At 41.5% G+C, this 26,091-nt stretch overlaps 1 protein-coding gene across 2 annotated transcripts in view; it reads left to right on the top strand.

Moving 5' to 3' along the window:
* The window catches only part of CA8 (carbonic anhydrase 8), a 100,593-nt gene that overhangs the window by 56,883 nt on the left and 17,619 nt on the right, over positions 1 to 26,091 (top strand). Inside the window, exons 5-8 of one of the 2 annotated variants that reach the window (XM_054985270.1) lie at positions 2,701 to 2,763; positions 5,075 to 5,123; positions 7,147 to 7,259; positions 25,454 to 25,620. In XM_054985270.1, the coding sequence (XP_054841245.1) occupies positions 2,701 to 2,763; positions 5,075 to 5,123; positions 7,147 to 7,259; positions 25,454 to 25,588 (360 nt within the window). In that variant the 3' untranslated portion in view covers positions 25,589 to 25,620. The remainder of the gene's footprint in view (positions 1 to 2,700; positions 2,764 to 5,074; positions 5,124 to 7,146; positions 7,260 to 25,453; positions 25,621 to 26,091) is intronic. The other variant, XM_054985271.1, reaches the window with a different exon arrangement.

The following is a 26,091-nucleotide window of genomic DNA, read 5'->3' as shown; positions in this document are numbered from 1 at the left end:
GATCTCCAGACAGAGGGGAGTTTAGATTGCCCTCCGTGCTGCAGCGCAGAGGGCAATCTAAACTCCCCTTTGTCTGGAGATCAGGAGGCGGGGCCACCGGCCACGTGACCATTTTCAAGAGGTTCCAGAACTCTGTTCCACCGCATTCCAGCTGAAAAAAAGCCCTAATTCTTCTCCTTTTATTTTTGTTCCTTTTACTGCTTCTGTTTTTCTAATTTCATTGTTTAGCACTTCCAATGTCAAGATGAATAGGAGTAGTGATAGAGGGCATCCCTGTCTTGTTCCCTTTCCTATTTTTATGCTTTCTGTTAAGTCCTCATTCACACTTATTTTTGCCTTTTGTTCAATGTTTGTCATTTGAATCATGTTTATAAATTTGGCTCCAGATTTCATCTCCTTTAGTTGTTCCACCATAAACCTCCAATAGACATTGTCAAAGGCTTTCTCTGCATCTAGAAATATTAAGGCCATTTGTTTTTCTGGGTGTGCTTCGTAGTATTCTAAAATATTTAGTACTATTCTAACATTGTTTCTTAACTGTCTTCTTTGTAAAAAACCCATTTGGTCTTGGAGGATTATTTGATTCAACATCTTTTTCAGCCTAGCTGCTATTATTGTGGCAAATATTTTATAATCCACATTTAGCAATGAAATAGGTCTATAGTTCTTGATTTCTTTGGGGTCTGTATTTTCCTTGTACAGAGGGTGACTTTTATTGGTGCAGTCCTAGATTCTACAAAAGGTTTAGCTTACCATGCTCAGGACAGGATCACAAAACTTCTGTCTCTTAGCAAGGTTCTTGCATGCAATTACCAAAGGGGAATGGAAATTCAAAGATGGTTAGGTTTTATGGCCTCTCTCCCTCGCATAGGCCATCATGCCAGGCTGAGACTCTGTCCCTTACAAAACTTGTCAGCCAGTACTTTTCACCCACAACATCACAACCCTGTTCAAGTGATTATCTGTCACAACCCTGTTCAAGTGATTATCTGTCCCCAGGTGCATCCTCAACTCATTAACATGGTGGACTAACACCTAGAATTTATTGGTAGGCACCCCATTCAATTCTACCCCCATACACAGGCTTATGTCTAAAACGAATAAAATTTGAACAGATGTTCATAACTATTGACAATATGTATGGAAGGGTGATTAATAAAGAAGATTGTTCTTGCCTGATCAGTGACCAGAATAAAATTATTTTAAAATAGCAGACTTTCTACTGGTGTGACACAAACCCCTGTGCATACAATGTGCATAATTAACTCTGGTGGAGAGGTCCTCTCGCCCTTGTGAACAAATCCCATTCTTTTTTTTGTGTGGGCACTCCAAGTGTCCAATGGAGCTCCAACTATTTATAAGGAGTCACTGGATTCCTGTGATTAAGATCATCTTGTGATCTTCTCACTGTTGCAGTTTCCAGCAACAATGGAATCTCCTAAAACCAGCTATTCATCTGTATTATAACACTTTAACACTTATTTAAAAATTAATTAAAACTGACCACGCTCCCATAGTAGACTGTATTTAGCCTTTGTTGTGCATCATTGCTTGAGCATGCAAAAGGTCATTTGATAGAAGTGAATATAATGAAGAGTGTAGGTAGATGGATTGACCAGCAAACACTTTCCAAAACAGAGTCATGTAACACATTTTAGTAGGCCAAGAAGAATATCATAAGACAGTATGTAAGCTTTAGAGTACTTCAGAATTATACACCATGCTGCACAGTAAGTCCAAACAAAGATGGAGTAAACAGGAAGTAAATTCTTTTAGGACATGTTAGAAAAGAACCTTTCCACGATGCCTGGAAGAACTTAATTTCTTTTTTCCTCACCTCTTCTTCTTCTGGACCCAGTTTGGTGTAGTGGTTAAGACTCTAGTGGCAGGACTCTAATCTGGAGAACCGGGTTTGATTCCCCACTCCTCCACTTGAAGCCAGTTGAGTGACCTTGGATCAGTCACAGCTCTCTCTGAGCTCTCTTAGCTCCACCCACCTCACAGGGTGATTGTTGTGAAGATAATAACACATTTTGTAAACTGCTGTGAGTGGACATTAAATTGTCCTGAAGGGCAGTATAGAAATCAGATGTTGTTGTTGTTGTTATTATAAAATGACCATCCAGCTAATGAAACATTCTGGAGACCTTAAAAGCTTGAATGCTATTTTGCGATATTCAGGTTGATGTTCGTAAGCGTCCATACTTTTGGGTTTAGAACTAGTTGATGGGTTTGTCATTAGTATAATAATAACATTTGATTTATATACTGCCCTTCAGGACAACTTAACGCCCACTCAGAGGGGTTTACAAAGTATGTTATTATTATCCCCAAAACAAAACACCCTGTGAGGTGGGTGGGGCTGTGAGAGTTCCTAGAAGCTGTGACTGACCCAAGGTCACTCAGCTGGCTTCAAGTGGAGGAGTGGGGAATCAAACCCAGTTCTCCAAATTAGAGTTCTGCTGCTCCTAACCACTATACCAAACTGCCTCTCCAAGTTGGACCTCCTGTAATGATTGTCTTTTTCCTTACTTTAGGTTATGCCCCACTTCAAGGATTCAGGCTTAGACACTGATGTGTCCCATAGGCTTTAGAGTCCTGCTCTTTTAACCACTACACCAAACTGGCTCTCAGATTTCAGGAGGGAAAGTTTCCATATCATTGTATGTCAGTTCTTATTTATTGCTCATTATATTTCAGATAGGAAAGGAACATTCAGGCCTAAAGGCTGTGACTGAAATTTTACAAGATATCCAGTACAAGGTATGGCATTCTTCAAAAGAAAAAGACATATACAGTTCATTAACAGGAGGAAGGGAAGGGGCAGTGTGTACAATAAGTTAGGGGGAAATGTCAAAATGTCAATGTTAAAATATGTATAATGACTATATTTAAAAATAGAGGAAGGATGGTTTTTCCTATCTCAAAAAAATTAAAAGCAGTGAATTATTTATTATGGTCAAAGACCAGAATTGTTTACATTAAAAAGTGTTACATAGTTGATATTAAAATAGTAAATATAATTCATTAAATTAATGCAGAACTATGATAGACCTTGGAAGCAGCACAAAATCTGGTAATTCTATCCATAATCCGATGCTCATGGTCTGAGAGAAGGGGAATAGATAATTCCTCTGATGAAATCATATCTAAAGTTGCCATTAAAAGGGCAACACAGTAAAACATGCCCAACAGTTTCAACTTCCCCACTTGCACAAGGGCATATACACATTCCTGGTACTTTGCACATTTGGAGCAATGGATCTTCCAGGGTTGAATCAGGAGATAGGATTTTTCTCCCATTATAGATGTTAATTTTCTGCACTTTGCACACCTGCTGTATAAAGATAATTACAACATGTATTATAGCTAACTTCTTATTACTCTCATTTACAATACCCCCCTAACCCTTTGCCTGGGTTATAAGGACTCTTTCCTTTTCCAACTCCTAGTATCTGATGAAGGGAGTTTTGACTCCCAAATGTTCAAACCTTGGAAATCAAGTTGGTCTTTAAGGTGTTACTGGAGCTGAATTTTCCTGGTACTGTACACCATGATATCTCCTTTCCAAAAGTGCAGAGAGCACAACATTAATTTGGGCCAAAGTCAAAGCTTTACTATATTTGGGAATTGGGAAACCAGCCAGATTGTTAGATTGCACAAACTTCTTGTCTCTGAAAAAATGATATTTTGTGGCAAGACTTAAATTATGTTATAATTCAATATAGCAAATGATTTGTTTAATGACAGATTTAGCTTTGGAGTAGAGATGTGCACGAACCACAGAAAAAACGAACCACGAGGTTGTGGTTCATGGGTTTTCATGAACCAGGAACCATGAACTGGCATGAACTGGGGCCAGTTTACGAACCAGTTTGTGGTTCATGGGGTTTAAATGCCCCTTTCCAGCCGCTTAGCGGCGGCAAGGAAAGGGACATTTGACAGTTTAAAGGGTCATTTCCTGCCTTGTAAGTGGCAGGTCCTTTTAAACTATCAACTGGCAGGCAGCAGGGCCTGCCAGCTGAAAGTTTAAAGGGACCTGCCACGTGCAAGTCGCAGGGCCCTTTAAATTGCCCAAACCCCAGTGCCCACCCCCACCCCCCAGCCCCAGCCCCAGCCCCACACTTACCTTGCCCTGTGGGCCTGCGGCTTCCTCCCCCTCCTCCCACAAGGGGAGGGAAGGCCGCTTTAGGCCTCTTCTGCCACTGTGTGGGCCCACAGGGCTGCGGAGGAGGCCGAAAATGGACTTCCTCCCCCTCAAATGGCCACCATGGTGGCCATTTGAGAGGTAGGGAGACTGTTCAGCCTCCTCCACCACCCTGCGGACCCACACAGTGGCAGAAGAAACCAAAAACGGCCTTCCCGCCCCTTGCGGGAGGAAGGGGAGGACACCGCAGGCCATTTGAGGGGCAGGGTAAGTGTGGGGCTGGGGGCTGGGGTTTGGGCAGTTTAAAGGGCCCTGCAGCTTGCAAGTGGCAGGTCCCTTTAAACTATCAGCTGGCAGGTGGCAAGGGGAGGATCCCCCCTGCTGGCTGCCAGTTGATAATTTAAAGGTACCTGCCACTTGCAAGCTGCAGGAAAAGTTCACCCTTCTATTCTGGAGTGTATATGTGTTGCTTACAGTGTAGTGGGGAGTATGTATACCTTTAAGTGTTGTATAAAACAACTCTTTAAAGAATTTACCAAAATTTTGGATAAAACATTGCACATGGCACTTTGCTTTTTACTGCATACGTATGCAAATTCAATGAACTGGGAGGTTTGTGAAAAGCTGAAGTGAAACCAGCTAAGGTTCAACAAAACATTGGGAAGGATGTTTACAACAAGCTACATGGATGTTTATTTGACAAGACAAATGTAAAGATGATTTCTGGGAGATTATCGTTGAGTATCAAGATTTATTGTTTTGATTATTTCCATTGTTGGGTTTTATTTTTGTAAGGGGATGCCTTTCCATGCTTTTAAAATCATTATTGTGGTACATTATGGAATAGTTTCATTAACCATAAGATTGATAAACTCCTACTGATTCATATCATCAACTAGAGATGACTGAATTTTGTTAATTTTTCAGGGGAAGACCAAGACAATACCCTGTTTTAATCCCAATACATTATTGCCTGGTAAGTGTTCCTTCATACGCTGCAAAAAATCAAAAATATAAATTTATAGTTAACTTTTATTGCAGTCTCTTAAGCCACTCAAATGCTTTTTACCACCTATAAATTGTTTGGCAGCTTCTCTTTTTGTAAAACAGTTTTAATTTAATTGGATTACCAAAAATGATAGTGTATCTCACTAAAACAACAGTGATGATTAACAGTGTCTGTCAGCACAGTACATATTGAGTACCCACCAGGTAACATTTGTGTTCTTCACAGTTATGAGTCATTGTTCTCAAAATAGCTGTCTCTGTGCATTGCATCAAAGTCTAACTCAAATAGGATCTAAGCAGTTGGCATTTTCACCAGCAGCTGTAGCCTACAACTTGGCTACAGTTCATTTATCTAGCATTTTTACTGCGTGGAATGTTTTAGAACACTTGTTTGTTTAAGAGTGCTGTTTCACTCTGGTAATAGATGATCAGCTGAGGTTGCTTTGCATGAGAGTTGCCAGTAAATTAGTGACTGGAAAGGAACCAGGGAACTCCATAAACTTGACAGCACCTATACACAAAAAGGGTATATATACCTGACTTAAACAAAGAAGAGGAAAATTGAAAGATGCACACCAAAAATGACAATAACTTCAAATTTATTTGGCAGACATATAAATATGGACTTCTCCATCAGTCAACAATTAAGCATCAGATAATTGACTTGGTCAGCATTGGGGCAATTGGGCGTGTTCATTTTGATGACAGATGCATGGGTGAATTTCCTGTTGGATCATGCCTAAGTAAATAGATTCATACACATCTTACTAATAAGAGGTGAGCCGTATTGGGGACGAATCACTTTTTATCCTAGCAGAAGTGCACTGAGGGGCCTGCAGGTGCGCCTGAGCCAGGATAATAGTGAGTTGTCGGCATGGCCTGGCAGGGCACTGTGGGGCCTTCAGAGGTCTGCACCAGGCTTCTGTGCTGCCTGTGGCAAGCCTCTGAAGGGCCACAGAGGCAGAGCAAAGGCATAGCACAGCCCCACTGCCACAGCAGAGGCAGCGGGAAGGCTGAGGGAGGACCTTGCTCTGAGTTTGTACAGGGAGAGCCAGGTGCTGGGGGAGAAAGTTGGAGGCTTTTCCTTGGGTGGGGGATTCCATACCACAGAAAGTTTCAACCCTTATTAGATCCTTCCTGAATATAGTATCCATGTGCGATTTGTTGCAGTATTGTGGTCAGTAAGTATCTCAGCTGGGATTTGACTTGCTAATGAAACACCCCTAGAAAAAGCTACAGTGTGCTCAGCATGGGATTCTTCATCCCAGGGCAGACTGGAAGGCAAAAATGGCCCCAGAAATGGCCCTGTCTCTTGAACCACCCTGGACCCATCCCCTAGTGGAAGGGGGAAGGGCCCTTCATGCAATATTGGCTGCCAAGCTCACCTGCTGCCTTTGAAAAGCTGCTTTGCCTATCTTGCTCTTCGCTCAAGATCAGCAATGTGTCCTTCTTTCTCTTAGCCCACATACAGCTTAATGGAATATGACTGCCCATTGGCATACTGAAATGCAACACTGGTTGGCTACAGCACACAAGATGTTCTTTTTCCATCTCTGAGAAGAGCCCCGCTAGATCAGAACCCTGCTCAAGCTGTTGATTTGTGGTGGTGGTGATAGCAGCTGTTCTCACCAGCCACATGCAGCACTTAGGCTGTTGACTTCCAGACATGGCAGCTGCTCCTGCAAGCTTTGTGCAGTGGTCAAGCAGCAGCAGCTTCCACCCACTTTGTGTAGAGTGAAGGCTGCCCTTCACTTGGGCTGGTGTGGCCCCAGTGTGTGCATATGTATGACCCTAGGGCCAGCCCCAGCAGGGAAGCAACCATTGGCCCACTGGGTCTTTGTCTGGTAGCCTTAATGGTCAATCTACCTCTGTCCCTTCTATGGCTTCCACATGTACTGTAGTGTGCAATTATGTTCTCAGTGTTTAGAATAAAAGCATACTAAAGTTTCCTTAATTACTATTTTCAAACTAACGTATTCATTTGATTTCAGACCCACTGTTACGAGATTATTGGGTATATGAAGGCTCTCTTACAGTTCCACCCTGTAGTGAAGGTGTTACATGGATATTATTTAGATATCCTTTGACTGTATCTCAACTTCAGGTAATGACTGTGTTTAGAATATGATTCTCAGTGAAAGGTTATAGTGTGCAAATATACATCAGGGCATTATGGTTGTTTCATCTTGAAGATCTCATTAGATCAGTCAGTACATGCCTTTTAAAGTAAAGGTCAAATATTTTGTGTCACTGAAAGAAATGGAAAGGTCAGAAATGAAAAACTGTGGTTACCATTTATCCTATGGACTTTAAAAACAATTACTTTAGCAAAAGAAAGAAAAGATGCAGCAAAAAAGAATACAATAATACTGTATCTTCAAATAATCCCAGTTAGATGTTGACTGAACAAAGACACAAATGGAATTTAGTGTTCTGAAGAATATTATTTCTACAGGTTTACTACATTGCAGTGAATTGTTCTTGATATCTGTAGCTCTACTTGTTTTTAATGAACACTTGCTATTAACATTTTCCTCCAAATATATATTTAGTTTAATGAAAATAATATTCTAACACATCTCTTTCACATCAGTCATAATGTCTAATGGGAATCATAGTAGATGGAGGCTGGTTCACAAATACATATTGATTGGTAATTTCTCTAAGCTAGAATCATACGATGGTTGTTGTGGGTTTTCCGGGCTGTATTGCCGTGGTCTTGGCATTGTAGTTCCTGACGTTTCGCCAGCAGCTGTGGCTGGCATCTTCAGAGGTGTAACACCAAAAGACAGAGATCTCTCAGTGTCACAGTGTGGAAAAGATGTTGGCAGGTCATTTGTATCTACTCAGGAGGGGAGGGCTGAGCTGAGTCATCCTGTAAGAGTTTCCCAGGGTGTGGAATGCTAATGGCGGGAGGCTTCACTGTATCACAAGCATAAGCAAAACTTCAACAGGAAAGAAGAAACCTTAAGAATGAACAGAGCACGGTTTCCAGTTCTGAAAAACACGAGGCTAACAAAACACTCTATACTCGATAATAGTCCTGCAGAGAAGATTAGCACATCAAGCACCAATCCATATGCAAAAGAACCTCCTCAGGATACAGTGAAGCCTCCCGCCATTAGCATTCCACACCCTGGGAAACTCTTACAGGATGACTCAGCTCAGCCCTCCCCTCCTGAGTAGATACAAATGACCTGCCAACATCTTTTCCACACTGTGACACTGAGAGATCTCTGTCTTTTGGTGCTACACCTCTGAAGATGCCAGTCACAGCTGCTGGCGAAACGTCAGGAACTACAATGCCAAGACCACAGCAATACAGCCCGGAAAACCCACAACAACCATTGTTCTCCGGCCGTGAAAGCCTTCGACAATACATAAAATCATACGGTTGGAAGGGGCCTTACAGACCATTTAGTCCAATTCCCTACCCAATGCAGGAGCAGCCTAAAGCATCCCCAACAAGTACTCATCCAGCCGCTCCTTGAAGACTGCCAATAAGAGGGACTCCACCACATCTCTAGGAAGTTGATTACACTGCTGAATTTAGGGATGCTCGTCCCCTGGTGGAGGTGAGGAATCCCCCGCTCCCAGCTTCCTCCCCAACCACCACTCACCTGGGTGGCAGGGGAAAAGGTGCGGAATGGGCCTCCTGGGGTGCACTCCCGGCATGGTGCTGTAACGTCACTCCCAGGAGTGACATCATCACACAGGCCCCAGGAGCGCTCCTGTTTGGGGCCCAAATTGGCCAGGTGTGAAGCCTGAGAGCATTCCTGGAGCCTGTGTGATGACGTCATTCCCGGAAGAACATTCTAGAGAAGAATGTCAGGTCCCCTCTGGCCAGGAGGGTAAGGGGACCTGGGAACCTTAGCTGGATTACTCTTAACATGAAGCTTTCCATGGTCATAGATCCAGAGGAATTAGCCATGTTAGTCTATAGTTGCCAAATAGTAGAGTCCAGTAGCACCTTTAAGTCTAACTAACTTTATTGTAGTATAAGCTTTCGAGAACCACATCCTTTTAAGTGCTTAAAGAGAGCAATCATGTTTCCCCTCTACCTCCTCTTCTCCAAATTGAACATTCCTAGGTCCCTCAGTCTTTCCTCGTAGGGCTTGGTCTCCAGGCCCGTGATCATCCTGGTTGTTCTCCTTTGCACCCATTCCAATTTGTCCACATTCATTTTGAAATGAGGCCTCCAGAACTGATACATCCCAAGGTTGTGTTCACCTTTTTTGCTGCTGTATTGCACTACTCATATTTAGCTTCCCATCCACCCATATCTCAAGATCTTGTTCACACACATTGCTACCCAGAATGTATTCATGATCCAGTATGCACGCTTGACATTTTTGTGGAGAAACTGGCCCTTATCCATGTTAAATTGCATTCAAATCTGCCCACTTTTGCAGTGTGATCCCTTCACACCCTTGTCCAGATCATTTTTAAAAATATTGAAAAGCACTGGGCCCAGAATCAAGCCCTGTGGCACTCTACTGGACACCTCCCTTCAATCAGACATGGTGCCACTGACTACTCTTTGGGTGCAACAACTGCATTCCCGTGAATTCCTGTCATTCCTGTTACTTGGTGATAGGAGATGAGATTAGTCTGGCAGGACCCGTTGGGGATAAATCCATGTTGACTTCCCTGTATCACCATATTATCCATTAGATGCTTGCAGATTGATGACTTTAATATCTGTTCAAGTATCTTCTTGGGACGGAGGTCAGGATGACTGGCTTCTAGTTCTCAGGATCTACCTGATTAGCAGCTAGATCTGTACAGTGAATAAATTGCAAAATGCTGCTTTTGTGATGATATACAAATTCACACATGGAAACCATCAGGTATGTTGCAGTCATTATGTCCCTCCCGCCACTATCTGGTCAGCCAGAGTACAGTTGAGTCTTGTCTGAAACAGCCCATGGCTCTGGAAATCTACTTGGATAAAAACTAACTGGCCACTGAAACATGCTGCTATCATACAATATTGACCTCTGCTGCTTGTTACATCATAGGGTCAATTTTTCTTCTTCTTTTACTCCATATATTTTTAGCATTGATGCTTTTGATCTTTTTATCCTTCTCTTTTCACGCTGTTTTTTAGTGGATGTGTGCTTTCCTTGCTTCACTCATTTTTGAGCATTTGTTCTGTGTTCTTCTTTCTGTCCTTCCTTTGGAGTTCCACATGGAACCTCTTATCGTCTGGCTTTTCCCCTCTTCCTCTTTGTCCAATTCTTCATGGTTTAAATTCAGCCCACTTTTAAACTGCTGGGCTGTATCTCTAGTTTTCTTTTCCTGTCTTGCCTGTCTTTTGCTTACCTGGCCTGTCCTCTCTAATGCTTTTTTTTTTGCCTTGTTGCTATTTCTGTTTTTTTCATTATCTTAAGCTAATGTGAATTGGGTTATTGGTCTGCTCTCTTTCTTCTGTATCTGTACTGTCTTCACTCTCTCTCAACTTAAGTAATTCCTCTTTTTCTTCAAATATGGAGCCATGGTGTCCTTAAAGTAATCTTTTAAAAAAAATTAAAAGTGTTGTGCACCTTGCCATTTCCAACTTTTAAATACTGCTAAAATTTTCAGTCTTCTTCTACTACAAAGATATTGATCTCAGTTTGATGAGTTAATTTATCAGTTTCACATTTGTTCCACCATTTTCTACTGTTCTGCTCATTTGTTTTTCTCTGTATCTAAGAGTCTCTCTACATGAGGCATCTTACACGGGGATGCTCAAGTGTAGGGAGATGCAATGTTAGCTGAGAAGTGTAGTTTGAAAAGACAGAGCCACAGAGCCACAGAGCCACCTCCCCAAAGGGGAGGTGAAATTGGCAGTGCCTTTGGGGAGGCAACGATGAAATTAACAAACCCTCCAAGAAGCGAACTTCACTGCTTTTGTCTTTTAAAACTACTCTTATGTAGAGAGGTGAAATTGACAGAGCCTTCAGGGAGGCAAAGATTAAATTAACAAACCCTCTGAGGAGCTATCTCTACTGGCTCTGTCTTTTTAAACTGTGCTTCCTGGCTAACATTGCGTTTCCCTACACTTGAGCATCCCCATGTAAGATGTCTCATGTAGAAAGACCCTAAGTTTGCTCACATTTCTCCTTTGTTATGTGTCTTCTGCTGGCCTCAATTTGTGCCTGCAGGGAGGATCAGGTGAAGAAAAGGGAGAAAGAACAAGAGTCAAAAGATCTGAGTCAAAATGGCAACAGTTTTATTTATTACAACTTCACACATTTAGGTGAAGTCACAGAAAGGGATAACTGAATTATGCTTGTGGAAAACATTAAAATCTCCAGTCAACCTGCTATGAATCCTGCGGGGGATGAGTGACTTGAGCCAGTGGTTAGCCAGGGCCCATAGTGCCATCTGCCCGCATTCTGTGTTGCATCTGATGACTTAGTCCCCAACCTGACTGACCTTATCTCCACTTCCGTTAAGCCCTTGTTGAGAAGGCTTTGGAGAAGCCAATGGCATTAACCTCCTGAATATGATTCCTGTCCATTGCCCAGGCACCAGACCAGCTGCGACATGGGCAGTAAAAACATCCTATAGAACAATCTCTTTTTAAAACAGGAAACCTTTTGCTAAGAGGAAGGCAGAAACCTACATCTATCCAACCTACACACAAATAGGTACAATTCTAAACCTTAACCCAATTCTAACTCTCCCATTTATCCTAGTGCTTTTGGTAAAATCTCTTCAAACTCTCGCACTCCATTTCTCTGTCTTTATTTCCATGCTCGCTGTCTTCACTCTGTTGATACTTTCCTCTTAGTTAAAACACTTTTATTTCATGCCTCTTTTTATTCTCTCTAGCTGCTTCAAGTCTCTGGAAGTTACTGTTTCTGGTGGAGGGGAGGCATACCTTCATACAGCTGTTTAAAGTGACCTTTAAGTCTTTGATGGAATGTCCTGGTAGATTGAAGTGTTCTCCCACTGGTTTCTGGACATTGCCATTTCTAATGTCAGATTTGTGTCCATTTATTCTTTTGCCTAGAGGTTGGCTGGTTTGTCCAATGTACAGAGTAGAAGGACATTGTTGGCACATGAGGGCATATATCAGATCGAAGGATGAGCAGCTGTAAGAGCCAGAGCCAGTGTAGCTGATGCCATTGGGTCCTGTAATTGTATTCCCTGGGTAGATATAGGGGCAGAGCTGGCATCTGGGTCTGTTGCAGGGCTGGGCTTTCGGGGACGACAGTTCTCTTTGTCAGATGCATCTGGAGGGGAGGGCTGTGGTTCTTGAGGGCTTGTGCTGCAGTGGAATTGGTTGGTCTTGGAGGTGCTGCTGGACTCTTTTTGATTTTGCTGCTACAAACTAACAAGGCAAACTCCTTTGAACCTTTACAGATGCAAACTGATCCCCACATCAAAAGGAGCTGTTTGCATCTCCATATCAAAGGAGTTGTTTGCATCTCCCCTCTCCTCCCCTCCTCTATATTTGACCAGTTTCTGTTGGCCCTCCATGCATCTGACGAAGAGAACTGTGATTCTCAAAAGCTTATGCTACAATAAAATTGGTTAGTCTTAAAGGTGCTACTGGACTCTTTTTGTTTTAAAATGGACTCCCCTTTTATGCATCTTTTCCCTTCCTTTACTGACCTTTCCTTCTGTCTTTCTTCTGTATGTATTTTGAGATGAAACTCCTACAGTGCAATCCTGGGGGTGATGGTGGTGAAAGGACTCAGGGAGCCAACCAGCTGTTATGCTGGCATATCACAAAGATATGCTGGCATAGTGCCCCACTGCTCCAGCATCATGGCCAACTGCTGGCACAGCAATGCCACAGACTCCTGGCAGAACATCACTGGTGCAACTTTTGGTGCCATCAGAGGAAGAAGCAGGCCTGGGGCATGGCAGGAGTTAGTCAGCTCCCTAAGCCACCTAAGCCTGGGAAGGCCCCCAACTCCCCCAGAACTGGTATAAAGTTACACCAGCAAAAACTGCAACATAGCCCATGGGCACTCATGCAATGGAAAAGGATAATGGAAAATGCCCCCCAGGTATAGGCCCATCTGCAAGCCCCAGTGAAGCACAGGATGTCAATTAGGCTATAACAAATCACAACCCTCTCCAGTGGTGGCAAAATCCCTACCCCATACCCAATCACAGCTTCCCCCTGCACTACATGAACCTGAGCCAGGATAGCATGGGACTCTGTCTGTCTCTGAGGTCACTGAGAGTACATACTGCTTCACCCAGGTAATGTGAGATGCACTGAGAGGGCACTTAGCCCATGCAGCTAAGAGGGATGGGCAAAACTGCTTGCTCTGTGACCAAGATGTCTCATTTCAGATGTTCATATAGGAACATCATCTTTGGAAACACACACCAAAGGAGAAACCATGTACAGTCTGCTGAGCAGGGGCAGGGATCCAGCAGGCTGGGCCCAAGAGTCTGCACCCACCTCCCCATGTCCCCCTTGCACACACCTTAGGTGCTGCCTCAGCAATGCAGGCTCTTCCAGCCAAGGCTAGCAATGCATTTGTATGGGGGCAACACAAGGGCAGCTGCACCCAGCTTTATGCCTCATGTCATGCTAAGTACCTAGGAGTGCTGGCTATGATGCCAGATGCTGGCAGAGGTGCTGGCAGTCCCATTCCAGGCTGTTGGTGTGGTCCCCTGCCAGGTTGAGTCCAGGGCAGATCAGGAGTTTGTAATGTTACTGGCAGCTGCCACACTGTGCCCTTCTGGCCAAGCAACCATGGTACATATTGCCTTGCAGGATCAGAAGCAGATAAGTAGATACAGTTGAGGGCAACCCACATAACAGATGTGTAAGTGTTGTTTGGATGGCTATGGCATGAGCTGCAGGGGGTTATTCCAGTGCTCCCCTTTCCATCAAGGGGGAATGACATGCCCTATTAGGGCCCCACCAGCATGGCTGCCATGCTCAAGGACCACTGTGCTGTTTGTCATCATTACCTATGTCTCTGTTTGGTGTCCATGCAGGCAGGGATTCAGCAGGGAGGACACCTGGGAGGATGACATACCTGGTGCAGTAAGGGCTGGCTGCACAGTGACCAGTATGGATCCTGCCACTCTGTCATGGGGCTGCCATGCCTGTGGTTCCAGCCCAATTCTTGCAGCATCTTTACTCAAGTAGCCATCTGTCCAGCAAGTCCATCCTGCTCATAGGTATCCTGTGATGGGGAGGGCTCACCCTATCTTCCCATGGCTTCCCAGAGCAACCTGAAGAGGCACAGGGTGTGTATTAGATACCTCATTATGATTTCGTTGCTGCTGTTCAATAAAGTCTGAAGTGATCTACAACTCTGTCCACATCTGCTTATTGCTGAGAGGTTGAGATTTTTTCCCCACCCCTCACAGCACACACCTCTGCTCCCTTCCGTGATTTACCCATAGTGCTTCCTGGAATGAGCTCCTTTTCACACATCTGAGGCAGTGGGCTCTGACTCAGGGAAGTACAAGTTGGGATTGATGTTTTCAATCGTTATGATGCCACTGGACCTCTGTTTCATGTTAACTGCAAAATATAGCATAGTCCAACAGCACCTTCTCACTCACATACTCTCCTGTGCAGGGAACAAGCATATAGGTGATCCAAGGGGAGATATTTCAGCTGTAGCAGTTGTGGGGCCGGTCTCTGGGTCTCACACAGCTACACAGGTTGGCAGTGTAGGCACGTGGAGGGTGGAGGGGCCATACTTATGCATCACAGAAGGATCATGATTTTAAAATGGTGGGTATGTTACAATGAATCTGGTGTTAACAGCAACTATATCTCTGCTACTTTTCTTAGCAACCTCAAAACCTCTCTTAATTAACTTCCTTAACTTCTCTTCCAATGGACTTTAAATGGTCACTAGCCCAGCATTCTTCCTAGGAGAAGCATTACTTTCAAAACAGACGTGTGGAAACCAACAGTCTCCTCTGTTCCAAAGCAACACATTAACCATTAAACCACAGGGTGTGAGAACAGGGAGTTCAAGCCCAATGTCTTATCTTTTTTCTTCTTTGCCTTTTTTGTGTGGGTGGGGGGGATGAGATGTGTGGCTTGGAGTAGGGGTTAGGGTTGCCATGTCCCCTTACCCTTCCAACGGGGGAGAGGGGGACTCAATACCATTTTGTGTGCATGTGCTCCTGGTGCCATCATGATGATGTTACTTCCGGAAGTGACATCATCATGCTGGCTGTGGAAATGCTCCTGTTCTTTGTGCAGGGACATTATTTAAGAATTGGCCTCTTTGGGGCCCAAATTGGCCTCAAGTGAAGCGTGGGAGCATTACCATGGCCAGTGCAATGACATCTCTCCTGAAAGTGATGTCATCGCACCCTGCAAGTGATGTCAAGTGATGTCAAGTGCACCTGCTGCAGGCTTGCCTGGGAGGTATTTTGCCTCCTGGGTCCATTACCCGTGCCTTTCCCCACCGCTGGCCAGGTGAGTGGTGACTGGGGGCAGAGGCTGGGAACAGGGGATCCCCCCCACCAGGTGACTTGCAGCCCTAGCAGGGATGGTGGTACATGGCCAACACTTTTGCTGCTGGTCAGACCCTTGTGGGGGGACAGGTGGGTAACCTGTCCACTTCATTGGCATGCTTCACATGTGGTCTATAGGGGCATAGTTGGGTCACATGCCTCTGTTGGGGTTGCACTGTTGCTTGGTCCTTCTTCGTTGTCCTCTGGCACTCTGTGGAGGGGATGGTATCAAGGGACAATGACTGCATTGGCAGGCAGTGATTGGCAATGCCTGTGTGTGCCACTCAGAGGAACTTTATTGGGTGCCACTGCCTGATTGGTGGGCATTGCCAGAGTTACTATGGACTCTGGTGTGCATGCTATGTGGTCTCCACCATGAGGAGACAATGTTCCCCAAACCCATAGAATGTCCATAGAAATCTGACCAGTGCTACCACTATTACATAGGTGGTAGTCTGCCACCACTGCTATGGTCCTCAGGATTGGGCTGAAAGCTATCCACCTTCTTAGAAAATGAGTATTTTTCAGACATTGTCTCTAGACACCATTTTGGTTCAGTCTTGGATATTTAAATAATAGTCTACTCCAGTTCTGGAACATACAATGGATAGGAAATAACTATTCCTTTTTTTTTTAATAAGATTTTTATTGGAATTAGAATCATTTAATTTCACATTACAATCAATTCCCATTTCCCAATTTCTAACCCCCTCCCTTTCCCCCCTTTTTTGTAGACTTCCAACAGTTTTCCAACCCTTTGTCCCTTTTCCCTTACTCATTTTAAATTCATCTATCTAACAGATATATACTTTCCCTTTAATCTAAGCAATAATTCTTTAACTATTTTTAACACTCTATACCCTATCCTTAAGTCCCTTCTTCCGTATTAGACAAACGTTTTGTCCCTTTTTTCATAATTTCCTGGTTTCAAATATTTCTATAAACCATATACCATATAAACCGTATAATCCATTCATTCATATAAGTCAACCAATTTAACTTATATTCTGTATATTATTTTTTCTACATATCTTATCTTCATTCTACTTTAGTTATATTTAATTATATTATTAATTTCCTCTTTCTTTAATTATACATCTATATAACTATCGTCAAAAGTTATCAATCAATTTGATCCATATATTTCTTCAGGTAGACTTATTCAGTTTAACATGTTACACGTTTTTACCAGAAACAATATTAATTAATTGGTCCTTATAGTTAGTTATTTTCTATCCATATTCTGTATATTTTTCTATATATAACAAGATAGCTGCTTAGACATTTTCATTTCTCTCTCTACCCTCCGGTAAAGTCACCCCCCCTCTACATTTTGTCATGTTTCAATAGTTCTCAAACTGCCACAGTTCTCCTCCCACCTCCCATTTCTTCAACACATATTGCTTCAGCTTCTCCCAGTCTGTGTTGAACTGTCCTGGGTCCAGATTTCTCAATTTTCTTGTCATTTTGTCCATTTCGGCCATATACAGCAATTTGTAAGTCCAGTCCTCAATGGTTGGCACTTCTTGTACTTTCCATTTTTGCGCATACAAAAGTCTGGCCGCTGCTGTCATGTAAAATAGCAATGTTCTATATTGGGCTGGAATATTCTCCATTCCCAAGTTCAGTAGCAGGAGTTCTGGGTTCTTATTGATTTGAAATTGTAGAATCTCACTTATTACTTTTATTATTTCTCCCCAGTACTGCCTAGCTACCTCACACGTCCACCACATATGGTACAGAGAGCCCTCATGTTTTTTACATTTCCAGCATTTATTAGAAGTGTTCGAATTCCCTAGCGCAATCTTCTTTGGTGTCATGTACCAACGATAGATCATTTTGTAAATATTCTCTTTAATATTAGTACACGTTGTAGTCTTCATTGTGTTTTTCCACAAGTGTTCCCATGCCTCCATTGTTATTTCTTTGTTAAAATTTATGGCCCACTTCACCATTTGTACTTTAACTATTTCATCTTCAGTATACCATTTCAACAGTACTTGGTATACCTTGGAAATTTCCTTCTTATCCTCTTTTAAAAGTGTCTGCTCTAGTTCCGAATTCTCTGTTCTTATGCCTCCCTTTGCACAGTCCGAGTTGTAGAGATCTCTGATCTGCCTATACTGAAACCAATCATAGTTGGGTGATAACTCGTCCTGTGTCTTTATTTTAAGTTTAGAAGATTCTATTCGGGTTATCTCCTTATATGTTAAACACTGTTGCTCAGTATCGACAGCTCTCGGATCTATTACTTCATATGGAACCACCCACATGGGGGTTCCTTCTTGTAGAAAGTCTCTGTACTTCTTCCAAGTTGCAAATAGGCTTTTCCGTATGTAATGATGTAAGAACATAGAGTTCACTTTTACTTTATCATACCATAGGTATGCATGCCATCCGAATATTTTTTTATATCCCTCTAGGGCCAATAATTTCTTATTCTTCAACGTCATCCAGTCTTTCAACCACACTAGGCAGATTGCATCATAGTAAAGTCTTAGATTGGGCAGTTGCATTCCACCTCTTTCCTTTGCATCTTGTAAAACTTTCATTTTCACTCGAGGCTTCTTGCCTGCCCAAACAAAGTCTGATATTTTCCTCTGCCATTTTTCAAACTGCTTAGAGTCTCGGATAATTGGTATTGTCTGTAACAAGAACATTACTCTTGGTAACACGTTCATCTTAACTGCTGCAATCCTTCCCAACCATGACAAATTCAGTCTATTCCATTTGATCAAATCTTGCTCAATCTGAGTCCATAATTTTTCGTAGTTGTTTTTGAATAGATCTATATTCTTTGCAGTCAGTTCAACTCCCAAATATTTCACCTTAGTTGTTACTTCACAGTCCGTTATTTCCATTAACAGTTGTTGTTTTTGCTTAGTCATATTTTTGCATAGTATCTTTGACTTCTTTTTGTTAATATAAAACCCTGCCAAATCTCCGAACTCCTTGATCTTCTCTATCACTTTTGGCATATTCTCCATTGGGTCTTCCACAATTAACATTATATCGTCCGCAAATGCTCTGACCTTATAAGAAAAGTCTTTTATTTTTATTCCGCGGATTTCTTCATCTTGTCGTATTTGTATCATCAAAATCTCCAATACCAAAATGAATAACAGCGGAGACAACGGGCAACCTTGTCTTGTTCCTTTACTTATAGTCAATTTCTTAGTAGTCTCATCATTCACCACAATTGCTGCATTCTGGTCTCTGTAGATTTCTTTAACTGCTCTTATGAATCTTTCTCCCATTTGTAGCTTTTCCATAGTGGCAAACATAAAGTCCCAGTTCAAATTGTCAAACGCTTTCTCAGCATCAACAAAGAAGAAACCAACCTCTTTGTCACAACGCTTATCATAATACTCAATAGCATTGATCACTGTCCTTAAATTGTCTCTGATTTGTCTACCAGGTAAAAAACCTGCTTGTTCCTCCTCAATAACTTCCGAAAGCCATCCCTTCACTCTCTCTGCCAGTATCTTCGCAAAGATTTTATAGTCATTATTAAGTAAGGATATGGGTCTGTAATTTTTCACATTAGTCAGATCTTGGCCCTCTTTGGGGATCAATGAAATATTAGCTTCCTTCCAGGTATCTGGAATCCGTTGATCCTTTAATACTCCATTGATCACTTCTTTTAGGAATGGTACCAGTTCATTGGCCATTGTCTTATAAAATTTGGCTGTAAGTCCGTCTGGCCCTGGCGCCTTTCCCAAATTTGTTGATTGTATTGCCATTTTTATTTCCTCATCCGTTACTTCGTTGTTCAGTCTGTCTCTCCACGCTTCCGAGATTACTGGGAGCTTCATTTTCTCCAAGTATGTCGCTATTGATTCTTTATTCACCTCTTTCTTATTATACAATTTAGCATAAAATTTATAGAAGGCTCTACTAATGGATGTCTGTTCCAAATACGTTTTGTTATCTTCACATATTTTATTTATTGTTTTCTTTTCCTTTCTCTTTTTCAATTGCCATGCCAAATATTTCCCAGGTTTGTTTGCACCTTCAAACCCTTTTTGATTCAGTCTTTTAAGATTCCACTCCAATTCTTTATTATTCATTGCTGTCAGCTGTTCTTGTAATATTTTAATGTCCTGATAAATTTTCTTTTTCCCTGGTCTCTTCTTTAACTGTATTTCTTTGGCTTTTATTTTCTCCATAATCTCCTGTCTCTTCTCCTCTTTCTTTTTTCTGGCTCTTCTATTTAAGTCCATTAGTATGCCCCTAATTACCGCCTTGTAAGTGTCCCAAACCTTGTTGGTTGGTACTTCTTTATTCATGTTGTATTGTATGAAGAACTTTGTCTCTCTTCTCAGCATCTCCATATTCTCTCCCTCTTGAAGTAAGTCCTCATTTATTCTCCATCCTTTCCTTTTGCTCCTTCTCCCCAATTTCCACATAATTGGATTATGATCCGAGCCTACCATCGGCATTATTTCCACTTCTTTAGTCCATAACGCTAAGTCTTTTGAGGCCCAGATCATATCAGTTCTCGATAGTGTAAAGTGTCTTGCGGAGTAGAACGTAAATTGTCTGCTTTTCGGGTTTTGTCTTCTCCATACATCTTCTAAGGTTTCCTGTTGTATCAATTCAAAAAACAACTTTGGTAGCAATCCTCTCTTCTTTTGTGCAGTTGTTGATTTTTTGTCTAAATCCAAATTTGTCACTCCATTGAAGTCTCCAGCAAGTATTATCTGATCACATGAAAGTTCATCTAGTTGCTTCCTTAAATCCTCAAAGAAGCTTTCTTTTGCTCCATTAGGTGCATAAATTCCAACTACCAGCACTCTCTTTAAATTCCATACGCATTCCACTGCTATAAATCTGGCTTCCACATCTTTCATTACAAACTTTGGCTGCAGCTCCTCTTTAATATAAAGCACTACTCCTCTTTTTTTCTTATTAGAGGCCGCTGCAAAATCATTGCCCAATTTTTTTGATTTTAAATACTTTACATCTTGTTTTCGAATATGGGTCTCTTGCAAACATACAATATCACATTTTTGTTTTAATAGCCAGTGAAAAATGCTTTTTCTCTTATTCGGTGAATTAAGTCCGTTTACATTCCAAGATAAAACTTTACACTCCATAATCATAATCTTGTTGCTGGTAAGTCCTTTTCATTGTCTCTTATAAATCGCTCCATCTCTCGTTCAGATCTGATGCGTTTTTTGGCCCCTCCAAATTCAAAGGACACTCCTTCTGGTAATTCCCATCTGTACCTAATTTTCATGTCCTTCAAAATCTGAATTAGCGCCTTATATTTTTTCCGGTCCAATAACACCGATCTGGGTAGTTCCTTCATGATGATAATCGTCTTGCCGTCAATCTCCAATGGATCTTGAAACTGTTTAGTCACAATCTTCTCTTTCATATTTCTGGTCGTGAATTGCACAATCACATCTCTTGGTAATTTCCTCTGGGTCGCAATTCTTGAATTTACACGATATACCACGTCCAGGATAGCCACAACTTCCTCCTCCTCCTTCCCCAGGTATTCAGCTAACACCTCAGTCATCTGTTCTTGCACTGTCTTTCCTTCCACTTCCGGCAAGCCGCGAAATCTTAGCTGCTTCTCCATGTGTTTACTTTCCGTAACCGCCATTCTCCCCCTCATCAGCCTCATCTCTGTTTGTTGCGTGTCAGCTAAATTCTCCACCGCGCCTTCTACTACTTTAACTCTCTGCTGTGTTCCTTGCAGTTCATTTTGCATTGTTTCCATACCTTTCTTTACTTCTGACAGCTCACTTTTCACTGTCTGTTTAACCTCTTTGATCAGCTCCGGTTTCATATCCTTAAGTTCTTTAATCACTTCTAAGGGTTTTTTGTCTAGGTTCTCTATTGCCGATTGCCACTCTTTTTTCGACATCGTGGGGCTTGCCTTAGCTCGCTCCCACGAGTCCGCCCTCTTCCTTAACTCCGTGGCGTAAAATTTAGTGTCTTTTTAATTTTTAATTTAAATGTCCCGGTCTTTTTGCAAAGAAAAAACTTTTAGAAAATCCAAAATGTCGGGCGTCTTTTCTCTATGGTTCTTCTATGGTTTTTGTAATCCAAAATGGCTTACTTCCTCTTCCGCTGAAGCCGCGGCTTTTCCCCTTTCAAAGATGGTGATTCCCTTCTTCCTGCCCTCCGGCAGGGGCCGCTTCTCTCCAGCAACTCTATTGTTATTACGTACTTCCTGCCTCCCGACTTCCCGCAGTAGCTCTCGCGATGGTAAAATTTTCTCACAGCTCCATAACCGCAAGTATTCAAAACAATAGTCCAAATTCTTTAATAACTTCTTTAAACTTAGTCTTTTTTCTATTTCGACTCTTGCCGAGTCTTCTCCTCCTTATAGTTAGCCTGTTGCAGTTTTAAAATCTACTTTTAATCTTCTTTTCTTTTAACAATCTGTCCCGTATCAGAAGATAGTGATCTTTACCTTCCCATTCACTTTCCGTGGGTTGTAATCACTGTTTCAATCTTCGTTTCTCCTCTACTCCTCTTTCCCCTGTTGAAGCTTGGGTACGTAGGTCTTATGCCAACCGCATTGGCCCCGAAACTGCCGCAGAGATCATAGCCGACCTGTCACAGGGTGGGACCTCAAGGGTCGTGAGGGGGCCCGTCGCGTAGAGCCCCCCCTCGCCCGAGATCAACGCGCCCTGAGGTCTTGAGCGTTCTTTGCCTGCTCTCCGCCTGAGAGCAGTCGGCCGCGGGCTATTTTGCCCCCACCGGCCACTTAAAACGGCAGTCCGGTCAGCTCCGCAGTTGGAGCTGCGTCAGACCTCCATGAATCCCAAACCGGAAGTCCCCGGATAGGAAATAACTATTCCATTGGTTTCAGCAGAGCCATTGGCAGCTATACAAATTTTATATTTATCTGCAAATTATCTTGCTCTTGGGCTATTATGGTTTTTATGTTTCTGGTATTTTGGTATTCATTTGTTCTATCAAAATGTACATGATAAAGCACTTTGTGCAGACAAAGACTTCTTCATATCGAAAATGTCATAGCATCATTTTTTGTTAAAATTTTTGGATATCTCAGTATACATCATGGATATTTATTTGAAGTTCTTGCAGCACTACTCAGAAGTACTGGAAACACGAGGAAAATATTTTATTCCCTAATTTATTTTGCTTTACCTCTCCAAGATTTTAAAGACAGAAAGCTTTGGTGTGTGCTAGAGAAATCACTTATTGTTATACCAAACCATCATTATACTGTCTGGAAGGTGTTTCAGTTCTGGTCTCAGCTGAAGGGTGTTACCTTTTGATGAGCAACTCAAGCTTCTGTCTGCACTTACTTCCTCAAGAATTCTTCAGCTCTTAATGTGTTTATTTTTGAATTAACGATAAATAGATATAAAATCAATGAAAAAGAAATTTTCATAATTGTGTAGTCTTCCTTTTAAAACATTTTCCAAGACCTTTCCATATTTTACTTCCATTCATGATGTCAACACAAGACGCTCCATTATTTCAATCTTAAAATGGAACACTAGAGATTTAAGAAAATCTATTGTCAGAGGAACAAAAATCTTAACAATACAATATCTCCAGCTGTCATCAAGTAAGCAAACATAATCATAGAAGTCTTTTGATTGTCACTGCCAAATGAAGATATGAGACCCCAGGGGCAGATTGGCCATTAAAACCTCTCGTAAAAGTCCTGCGGGGGGCCTGATGGCCAGGGGCCACTCCTCAGTGCTACCCTTGCCCAGAAAGTGGTAAGACTCACCTTCTGCAGGGTGCGCGCCTCCAATGCAAGTTGGCAGCTCTCAGCACATGTAAGGCATGCATCAGCCACCACAAGCCAGCAACCCCTGCCTCACAGAAACCATGTAAGGCAGTGAGTTAGTCAGTCTTTATTACTGTCCACAAGCCATATAGAAGCAGAAAAAATCATAAATTAATTACCTAAAATGATATCTCTACATATAACATTCATCCTAGTACATCAATGAAAAGGGTTAGAGGTTATCAGAAAAAATTATACCCAAGACATTACCTCAGCCCATATTTTAATAGCAGAGGACAGAAACACAGCTACTTGTACTGTGATTCTTTGGTCAACTACAGGCAATAAAATTTTTAAGAGTTTTCTGATCAGAAAACAGTTTTTTATCAGCCAAAACAGGCTTCAGTAAATCTGTAATAAAAGTGCCACGGAAGGTGCACATCTAGGGACTTTTAAAATTGTTCTCAGAAATTTAAGTTGCATTTGTTCAATAAAAGGAACAACTGTTTGTTCCCAGACTAATGCAATGTATAAAAACAGATTTATAATCTTAGTGGCAAATAACTGAAATGCTGCAGATTCAGAAATATACTGTGCTCCTGCTGTAATTGCTCCAGTCTCCCTTTTGGCCTTAGCTTTATTTGATTCTATATGCAATTTCCAACATAGTTTATCATAAAAAAATCCCTAAATATTTATAGGACTAACAGTGAAATCCTAAGCAGAGTTACTCCAGTCTAAGCCAATTAAAATCAATGGGCTTAGACCAGAGTACCTCTGTTTAGGATTTCACTTTAAATTTGCTCAAATTTGTATTTTCCCATTGCCCAATTAATTCATTGGTGAGAGGTGGTTCAAAACAAGATGATTTTTAATTGATCAATGCTTATAGTCATTTCATTTTCAGAACAATACCTAAATAATACCAGTAAGGCTCTGTTTAATCCCACCTTTGTTAATACAAATAATAATAATATCATCTGTATATAATAATGTAGAAATCGTTTCATTACCTAGCTTAGAAACATGTAAAGTTTCTAAAAAAATTGGATTACATCACTTAAATACAAATTAAATAATAGAAGAGCCAACAAACAACCTTGCTTTATTCTTTTACACACAAGAATGTTAGAGGTAAGATAACCAAAACAGTAGAATCTATGTTGTACTTTTATTAATTTATTTATTTTTAAAAAATCAGTTTTTTCATGTGATATTTTGTCAAATATAGACTGGAAATCAATAAAAGACACATGTAGGACACAGCTACAGCAATTATCAATAGTTGATTGCTCTCAATTTACAATAGCCATCTACAGAATGTTTGTTTATATTCTGACCAGTCTGATAGAAACCCATGTAAATATAACACACAAAGTTTCCCTATAATGAACATCAAACTTATGGGTCTATAATTACTATACAGCATTCTTGCAAAAGTTTCCTGCAGATTAGGAGAGGGCTTTGATTTTTAAAAAATTCTTACTTAGAATATTGAACAGTGCTTTGAATATAGATTGAATTAGGAGGTTATGTTGTTGTTATAATATATGATTTTTATGTATAATTTTGTATCTCAAATTTTAAGTTAGATGCTTTGAACTGTAAGATGAAGTGGGATGTACATTTTAAACAATTCTGACACATTTCTTTCCATGAGCATTATATTTCTTATCTTTAATTGCTGTATGTTGCTCTTTTTTAAAAGCTCTGAATGGAACTGTGAGTTACCAAGTAAATAAATGCAATAAATAGCTTTTAGAAGTTGAATATGCTTTTCCTCACTATGGATTGAATCTTGTCAAAAGATCCACACATGCAGGTGAAGGGCAATTTCACCTTTCAGCGATGGCTCTCTAACTACCCCTCATGTTGCTCTTGGTGTTCTCCAAGAACAGCATTGGGGGGAGGTGGATTTGGTGCTGCTTTGGGAGGGATGAAAAGGGGAAGCTGTGTTTCTATGCATATGCATGGAATTTAGAAGGGATCCAATCCTATGGCTGCAATCCTAAATTCCCTTTTTAAAATAAGATTGGTCTTACTTCTGCATAGACATGCTTAGGATTGCTCCATTTGACACCTGTTTACTGAAGTGTAAAAAATGATTTCACTTGTTTTGTCAGATAGAAGAATTTCGAAGACTGAGGACGCATGTTAAAGGGGCAGAGCTCCTAGAAGGCTGCGATGGAATTCTGGGAGATAACTTTAGGCCCACACAGCCACTTAGTGACAGAGTCATAAGGGCAGCCTTTCAGTAGCAAAGAGAGACAGTGAACACATTCTAATGTTGGTAAGTAGAAGAAATCCTGTCCTTTTTTCCACCAAAGCTCCATGAGACACTGCTGTTGAGCAGCAGAAATATCTATGACTTAAAGGATAACAACAACAACAACAACATTCAATTTATATACTGCCATTTAGGACAACTTAATGCCCACTCAGAGCAGTTTATAAAGTATATCATTATTATCCTCACGACAATCACCCTGTGAGGTGGGTGGGGCTGATGAGCTCTGGAAGAGCTGAGACTGACCCAAGGTCACCCAGCTGGCTTCAAGAGGAGGAGTGGGGAATCAAACCTGGTTCTCCAGATTAGAGTCTCACTGCTCTTAACCACTACACCAAACTGGATGAAAAGACTGAAAAAAATTGCTACAGCTAAGGTTATTTTAAGATCTTTATCACAGAATAAAAAGAACAAAACATCTGGGATTGAGAGTTCAAAGTGGCAGGCTAAAAAGCAAGTAATAAAAGATGCTCT

The sequence above is a fragment of the Eublepharis macularius genome, chromosome 7 (assembly GCF_028583425.1).
Source record: "Eublepharis macularius isolate TG4126 chromosome 7, MPM_Emac_v1.0, whole genome shotgun sequence".
Taxonomy (NCBI): domain Eukaryota; kingdom Metazoa; phylum Chordata; class Lepidosauria; order Squamata; family Eublepharidae; genus Eublepharis; species Eublepharis macularius.
The sequence above is the reverse complement of the archived record's forward strand: the minus strand, read 5'-3'. Positions and strand labels throughout refer to the sequence as shown.